This window comes from Ziziphus jujuba, chromosome 11 (genome assembly GCF_031755915.1).
Source record: "Ziziphus jujuba cultivar Dongzao chromosome 11, ASM3175591v1".
Classification (NCBI taxonomy): Eukaryota; Viridiplantae; Streptophyta; class Magnoliopsida; order Rosales; family Rhamnaceae; genus Ziziphus; species Ziziphus jujuba.
Genome location: NC_083389.1, coordinates 22,173,667 through 22,182,122, shown reverse-complemented (window position 1 = coordinate 22,182,122; position 8,456 = coordinate 22,173,667). Strand labels below are relative to the sequence as shown.

Below are 8,456 nucleotides of genomic sequence, written 5' to 3'. Positions count from 1 at the left end.
GAACGGGTATGGTGTTGAAATATATTCTTCTTTTCTCTCTCTCCCACTTCTCTCCGCGTTGTATGATATAAACTCACACTGGGGGGTCAGGCTCTGGGGTTTTAATATTCTCTTACATTGCTTTTTCGTCGTCGTCCTCGTCGCTGTCGTCTCGTCGTCTGACAGCCAATCATGGCTTCCCACCTGCTAAGGCGCGCCTTCGGAAGCCGCTCCAACCGGATCCTCTCCTCTCTATCTTCACAACCATCAGCAGTAACACCTAGGGTTTTCTCCTCTGCCACCGCCCCGATCCAAGCTACCCTCTTTCCCGGCGATGGTATAGGACCCGAGATCGCCGAATCTGTCAAACAGGTCCTTGTCTGATCCTGTCTCTTTCACTTTCATATTTGATGCTTTTGTTTTTGGAATTGTCTAATTCTGTTTTGTATATGTATATTGTACGTTTAGAATATGGAGCTCATACTCAGACATACTTGAAATTTGTGGAAAAATTGGAATTCTAAGGGTTTTTGCAATAATTGCATTTAAATCTTTGGTGAAATACGGCAAATTAGATAATTACTGTGCTTTAGTATGAGAAGGTGAATTCCCTGGTTCAGTTACTTGTTGGGTGCGTGGGCAAATTTAGCCGAAAAAAATAAGTGGTGTCTTAATGCTGTTTTAGTATTTCTTTTTTCTTATGATTTTGGTTTATTGAGATTAATATCACTTGCAATATAATTTATCACTCTTGAAAATTTGTCGACTTTATTGGCTCTGTCCTCTTTTGTGCTAATACATCTTTTAAATGAAAATGTTTTCACAGAAAGAGTGAAGCTTTCTTTTGAGCATACCATAGGTAGAAGGTGTTTTTCTTTCTTCAGGACTTTCGTGTTCATATATTCAGTTTCAAGATAGTAATTTTACTAAAATTCTTAGCGAAACGGATATAAGACCCTAGGAAGTGATTGGTTTTAATCGAATGGTTTGATGTTGCGTTAAGTTTAAACTAGTGATGTTAGCATGGGGGTAATGTTGACTAGGGAAATAGTGAAGGACATGTAGCAAGGCAGTAAAATAATGAAGGATATGTAGCAAAGAAGTACTGAAAACATGATAACTTTTGTTAGAGTGGAAGGATGTGGATATATGATAATAATGAGAGAATGGGAGTTGATTTTGGTGTTGGCTTGGGAATCAAATCTTCTTTCTTAAATTACAAATCGAAGGGGGTAATAATTTGTCTTTTTAATTCATACAATAGGTAGTTTAGTGCCAATTGAAGCTTAAGTCTACTTTGCATTTGTTTGACAAATTGATTAAGTTTCCCAGATATATATTTACACACATTCACACATGCAACCCAAAATTTAGCTCCTTTTTGTGTTTACTAAGATATTAATGGCCCTAGTGGGTACTTTGTAAATCATCAATTTGCCCATTTATTTGGCCAGCGTCGTATATGTATATCAAAGTTCTAGGGTTTCAATCTGTTCAATGGTGCAACTTGTTTTGATTGAAATTAGTGTTTTCAGGGAGTACATGTAGCGATGAAATGGTCGTGTAGAGATTTTGGCCTTGTTCTCATGGTTTTGTTTTGGGTAGCATTTTGTCATTGCTATAACTAAACAATAAGTTTATATATGGAAACATTTTGGCAGGGCTAATGGCTAACCAAAAGGCTGGATGTAGAACTTTAAAGTCATATGCTCTCGAGCCCTATGAGAACAATCCAAAACCAAGAATGTTGTTTACATGCTTGATTCTATAGCAGTTTCTAACATGATTGTCAAATCAAACACATAAATTTAGATCTACTTGTTTGTAGACCAATAAAATCATAGGGTGCGTTGGTTTCTAAATTTATTTTTGGGTAACATGTTGCATGATATCCATGTATGCTCATTGTAACCATATACCAAGCTCATTAACAACAAATAATTGATAGTAATTGACCATTATAACCAGATCCTGAACTTTGTTGCTGCTGAGATCTAGTGGTCCTCGGCAAGTCATAGCTTAACAGAAGCAAGAGAACATAATGTCATCTAGAAGAAGAAAATGGGGGTTGAAAGCCCTAAGATTGTAAAACCTTTATTTCATTTGATATCTTTATCTATGGAAAATAAATGTAAGTGAAAATGAGCTTAAGGCAATTCCATGTAACTTATGTCTTTGGAATTTGAATGACACAAGCCGAAAACCTATGTGAATTATGGATTTAACTGTGCTGCATGCATAATTATAATTATTATATGGGTCTATATTCAAGCTGTTAGGATAAAGAAGTATGCTTATGGGAAATTGATATTTAAATGGTGTTACTTTGATTCTATTTCTTTTTTGTTTCAAATATTGAATCATATTTTTTTTAATGATAAAATATCATATCTTTTATTACTAATGCAGGTGTTTAGAGCAGCTGAAGTGCCAATTGAATGGGAAGAGCACTATGTTGGGGATCAAATGGATCCTAGAACCCAGAGTTTTCTAACATGGGAGAGTTTGGAATCAGTACGGCGGAATCGGGTAGGATTGAAAGGGCCGATGGCCACACCAATTGGAAAAGGTCATCGTTCTTTGAACCTTACTTTACGGAAAGAACTTAATTTGTATGCCAATGTCAGGCCTTGCAACAGCCTTCCTGGCTACAAGACTCGTTATGATGATGTAAATCTTATAACCATCCGTGAAAATACTGAAGGAGAGTACAGTGGACTTGAACATCAAGTGAGTTTTTAAATGTTGTGCATATGAACTGTATTATATGATAAATATGATCCAATGTACGCCAATTCAATAAGCTCCTTTTGTTAATTTCAATAAGCTTCTTGTGCTGGTGCAAGGTGGTGAGAGGTGTTGTTGAAAGTCTCAAGATCATTACTCGTCAGGCAAGTTTGAGGGTTGCTGAATATGCTTTTCACTACGCCAAGACCCATGGAAGAGAGAGAGTATCAGCAATACATAAAGCAAATATCATGCAAAAAACAGATGGTCTTTTTCTCAAGGTCCACTGGTTTGTCAAGTATTAACTGTATCTACGATGTTTTTACTGAATATTCTCATATTAAAATTGGTTTTTCTTCATTTTTAGTGTTGCCGTGAGGTTGCAGAGAAGTATCCTGACATAACGTATGAGGAAGTTGTCATCGACAATTGCTGTATGATGGTATGAATGGATTTCCTTTATGAATTGGAATTTTGTTATCTGTGCATGATAATAATCAAAAATGAAAAAGAAAATAAAATGAAACGGAGTTGAGCTATAGAGAGTTTATAAAGATTCTCTTCCTAGGTATGGTATATTCTTGTATTGGAATAGAGTAATTAAACTATTGGAGCATTTTGTACGTGATATGAAACTACATTTGGGTTGAAACTGGTGCAAAGCTGAATCCTTATATTTTCTTATGCAGCTTGTGAAGAATCCAGCTCTTTTTGATGTATTGGTGATGCCTAACCTTTATGGTGACATCATAAGTGACCTTTGTGCTGGGTTAGTGGGAGGATTAGGCTTGACGCCAAGGTACCTATTCATTTGTAGTTGTCTCCTGTAAGACACATGTGGATCATTTACTCAACTTACCTTCATATGCAGCTGCAATATTGGTGAGGGAGGTATTGCTCTTGCTGAAGCTGTACATGGTTCAGCACCTGATATTGCTGGAAAGGTTAACTTTCTTTAAGACTGATATTCAATCTTGTATTTTTCCTTGGTTTCTTGATATAATATTTATAGATGGCACATTGTACATATGCATCCACATTCCCCCCTCATCGCCCAGATTTTTACCAAGGTCTTTATGGTAGGGTTACCTTTTCTCGCATCTTGTTAGGCATTCAGTGGCTGATGTTGACCTTTATAAGAGGACTAGTGTAGGAGTCAGTCAACTTAATATGTTGACGGCAACCAGTTTTCTTATTTTTCTGTACGCTTTAATGTCCTGGTGAACCCAAAATAGTTGTCTGCATACCTCAAACTTGAGTCAACTTTTAGCATTGCACATACTTGATGAACAAGTTGCTCTTGAATGTGTTTCTGGAAAAAAGTAAAGAATTTCCTCCTATATGTGTATGGATTGCTTGTAAAGAGATCCTCAAATGTACAGAGAGAAATAATTCTTTAAGCGTAAAAAACCTTTGGGTTGATTTTAGTTTGCCCTTTAGGTAGCTAAATAAATGTTTATGGATTTGGAACCCCTACATTTGCATTAAGTAGGTGGTACCTGGGTGTTCTTTTGGTTATCTAACTTTTTGATTGGTGATTGCTTTTTGTCTTTCCCCACTTTAATTTGAATTTGCTAGGTGATTTCTTTGAAATTATGATATTTTCTATGTGGAAGTTATTAGGTTCTTTAGGATGGGCCTCTAAAGCCTTGTGGGATTCCAAGTGGCTCAGTTATTTGTGGTGTAGTTAAGTGCGTAGCTATTTGTGCTTCGATAAACTATGAACTTGCTATAAATCATTTTAGTTGTGGTTGATATTGTAGAATATGGCAAATCCCACTGCTCTGCTTTTGAGTGCTGTTGCGATGCTACGCCATTTGGAGCTCCATGACAAAGCAGAACGAATCCAAAATGCCATCCTGAACACAATTGCAGAGGGAAAGTACCGAACTGCTGATCTCGGTGGCAAGTCAACAACTACTGACTTTACAAAGGCAATTTGCGATCATCTTTGAAGGTTATGTCGCTATGTAGGTTTTAAATTTTGCATGCAATCAACTTCTTTTTTCTTGTGACTGCTTTTGGAGCCATGGTTTTTCCAATTGTTCTTCGAGGGGGGAAGCCTCATGATTTCGATGACTAGAAGATTCGTCTGGTTACGTGCTTGCTCCTATTGAGCCATGGTGGAGACGTGGAAGGGAACAAAAGGGAATATTATATAAAAGTATAGCTCACGTGTTCATCTTCACATACAATGTCTCAAAATAAATATTATTGAAATTTGTGGCAAAGCATTGCACGATGAATGTCATCTGGTATTCTTTGTTGATATAGCATGAAATAAAATTATAAAAGCATCCTAATCTGGTAATTTTATTCTTTAAATTTCTCTTATTGCCTTTATTTGGACTTGGGATGGGTAACTTTGTTTCTAGGGGATGGAGTACTTATATCATATCTTTATTTTTATGTATTTTATACTCTACTAGTTTAGTGGTGGAATTGATTGATCGTGCCTGGCTTCGAGTAAATATTTTTCTTGTAGCAATTTTATTATTTTGGTCGTTTGCTAAAGGAAATTTGTCCATCCAGAGGCTTGAAAATGTTATAGAAACAATAGCAATCTGTTTGAAAATGGATTTATTTTATTTTTTGATATTATGTTTTTTGAAAGGATAATAGCATTGACCTTTTCCAAAATTTGATATAATTACATGATCAAAAATCTGATTTAAAAGTGAATGGTTCTAACCTTCCTACATCGTTTACCACCTACGGTAATGATATTTTGGTATCTATATATTACTAAAATACTCTTGAACAAAATGAAAAGTAAATACGTTATTAGGCTTACTTTTCATGTTTTAAGATTAACGGTAAGAAACATCATAAATAGAAAAATAATAATAATAACAAATCATCTATTTTAATTCTATTAAATATATATAACTAAATTATAATTATTTGTGTGTTTTGGTTTCATGGTTTTTTTATTTTCATATCATTTTTTTTTTCCCTATCCATTCTAACATAATAATGATTCCAAATTAGAATCAGCAATTGGGTTTACAAATATCGATGTAATGGAAATGGTCTTGTATATAAATTGGGACTTCCAAAATTTTATTCTTTTAATTTCTTATTCCAAAATTAATAGTAAATGTGCATACAATGTGGAGTGGATAAACGGCAAATGTAAGTTAATTGGAACCACTCATAAATGCAACTCATATATGCATGAAATTTTGGTCAAGCTAGGACACCCGACTTTAATTAAGTAGGACGAACCATATATGGAGGAATCCACACTTTGTTAAAATGAAGTGAGAGTATCTTGGTGTGTGTGTGTGTATATATATATTATTCAAATATTAATAAGTTTACTATGATAACAACATTAATTCATTTTTTTTTTTTGGTTATAAAATAATTTTAAGAGCGTTCATGATTACAAGCTCTCTTGTTCATTTCAAGTCTTTTCATATATATCTACATTTGTTTATTTATTTATTTTTTTAAATTGCACATACTCGTTTTAATTTTGCTTCACATACTCCAATTCCTTCGTCAAATTTTGAAATATGGTGGTTCATATGATTTAATTTTATATAATAAAAAAAAATCCTTAATGTAAAATACGAAAAGTAAAAAATAATTATTCCATCTTTTTAGAAATAAATTTATTCGTCAAAAAATTAAATAAATTATAAAGTGTCATCTTTTATATATAAGATGTGAGGGCTTCAACGGTCAGGAAATCTTGATCAAATATTATCAAGACCAAAAACATGGTTCTTTATGAGGGGATTCCTTGACCCTTGGATTAAATGACTGGCCTAGATTAATTTTGGCCAAGTCAGTCTTCCAAGTGCTCCTGAGGACTTTCTTCTCTCTTTTATTCTTCTTCTTGGCCGTTGGATTAAATGAACAACTACCAACACCATTCACATCACCATTACCAACACCACCAGCATTGATGTCAGATCTAAAAGAAGATGAAGAAGAAGAGGAAGAAGAAGACCCATGAATGGGAAAAGGGAAAGAGGATGAAACAAGTTTCCCAAACTTTTCTTGGAGATAGAAAGCACAGATCCCACCTGGGTTATACACAAAATCTTTTCCTTCCAAAACACTATGATCTTTTTTTTCTTTCGTAGTTAGGCTTTTTTTTTTTTTTGTTTTTTCTCCTTGAGCTTCTGCATTTTTTGGTTTTCTGTGAGAGAGAGAAGAAGAAAACAAAAGAAAAAAAAAAAAAGGAGAAAATAGAGAGAGATAGAGAAAGAGAGTAAAAAAATAAAAAAAGAATTATAATGGTGGCATTGAAGTAAGGAAGAGAGGTGATGGGGGAAGAGTGAAGACTGAAGAAGAAGAAGAAGAAGAAAGAGAGAGGAGGGGGTCCCCAGGAGCACGTGGAAGACTGACTGGGCAAAAATTAATCTGGACTATACATTTAATCTAACGGTCAAAAAATCCTCTCATAAAAGGTTCATGTTTTTTTAATCTTGATGGTATTCGATCAGGATATCCTGACAGTAGAAGTTTTCTATATAAGATATTGTTAATTTAAAAGCAAATTATTTATACAAACTCCACTAAATTTTGTACTTCAATATTTTTTCTTGAGGATATTTTTGTTATTATAAAAATTAAAACTGATTGACCACCAAAATTTAAAATTTAACCAAAAGATAGAAGTATGAGAAAGAAAATTGAAACTATTCAAAATCTACAAGTCTCATGATTCAAGCATTTTTAAAGAAGAAAGAAGATGAATCCTTATAATTAGAGAAAAGGGAAAGTAAGGGTCTCAAGCAAACTTAGTTTGCTAATAAAGGAGCAAACCAACACCTACTCATAACAAGGAGATGGATTAAAGTAGAATATTCTCCATCTGTCCTCTAGTTGTAAGAGGGGATTTGGCTCCTAAGCATCAAGGATCTTTCTTAAGACCAAATACAACAAGCTTACAAGTCTAATAGAAACAAATGATAAGCTCTTTGCTCTATTTGCTTTCAATGCAATACTATCCCAATGGGCTAACACTTCTATAACTTTAGACTTTTTGTATTGTTTGACTAAACTTTTTGGCTCTATGTCAGCGAAAAGTCAGTAACCTTTGTCACTATCATAGTTTGGTACTCTCTCGATAAAGTATGTGGAACTTTTAAAATGTAATTGGTGTATATGAAAAAAACTTGAAACTAGAGAGGGAGATTATGTAATTTACCCAAACTAAAATAATTGTAGGATGATTGCAGAGATATGCAAGGTCTTTTCTAGTGAGGTTCTCAGACCATAAAAAATAATAATAATAATATAAAAACATTAAAAAAAAAAAAAAACTAAAAACCCTAATGCACTAAGCATTAGAAGATAGACTGGACCCTATAATTCTCCCCTTCCATTAGCATTTCAAAATTGATGGTCAATTACCATCCATTCTAGCTATGTCTTTTCGGGTGAGATAATTTTTATAAACATGTCTGTTGGATTCTCCTTTGTATGAATCTTCACCAATTTGAGCAGTTTATGTTTTGTCACATTACATAGCCAATGGTAGCAAATATCAATGTGCTTTATCCAAAAATGATACACTGAGTTCTTACTTAAATCCATGGCACTTTGACTATCAAAATGTATCTTAGAGTCCTTTTGGTTGATACCTAGTTCATTAAATAAATGCTTTAATCACAAAATCTTCTTACTGGCCTTCTCTACAACACGCTTTAACCATAACATTTCCTTATCGGCTTTTGCTACAACAATATACTTTGCTTCTGTAGTAAATAAAACTAAATATTTTTGCAATC

At 33.9% G+C, this 8,456-nt stretch overlaps 1 protein-coding gene across 2 annotated transcripts; it reads left to right on the top strand.

Annotated features, from left to right (window-relative positions):
- On the top strand, positions 1-5,031 carry LOC107404214 (isocitrate dehydrogenase [NAD] catalytic subunit 5, mitochondrial). 2 transcript variants are annotated; one of them, XM_060812773.1, is made up of 7 exons: positions 1-351; positions 2,389-2,709; positions 2,826-2,987; positions 3,074-3,148; positions 3,396-3,505; positions 3,578-3,650; positions 4,452-4,558. In XM_060812773.1, exons 1-7 carry the CDS (start codon positions 172-174, stop codon positions 4,467-4,469), a joined length of 939 nt encoding a protein of 312 aa, XP_060668756.1. In that variant the 5' UTR covers positions 1-171; the 3' UTR covers positions 4,470-4,558. The 2 variants fall into 2 exon arrangements, with proteins under 2 accessions (XP_060668756.1, XP_015866645.3); XM_016011159.4 differs by having other exon boundaries at positions 7-351; positions 4,470-5,031.
- The last annotated feature ends 3,425 nt before the right edge of the window (positions 5,032-8,456 follow it).

What these genes read in the sequence shown, in the direction of transcription:
- LOC107404214 (XM_016011159.4), top strand. Translation starts at nt 172, where the DNA reads ATGGCTTCCCACCTGCTAAGGCGCGCCTTCGGAAGCCGCTCCAACCGG. An exon ending in ACAGTGGACTTGAACATCAA is followed by an intron (nt 2,710 to 2,825) that starts GTGAGTTTTTAA and finishes TGCTGGTGCAAG; the next exon opens with GTGGTGAGAGGTGTTGTTGA. An exon ending in CACCTGATATTGCTGGAAAG is followed by an intron (nt 3,651 to 4,469) that starts GTTAACTTTCTT and finishes TTGATATTGTAG; the next exon opens with AATATGGCAAATCCCACTGC.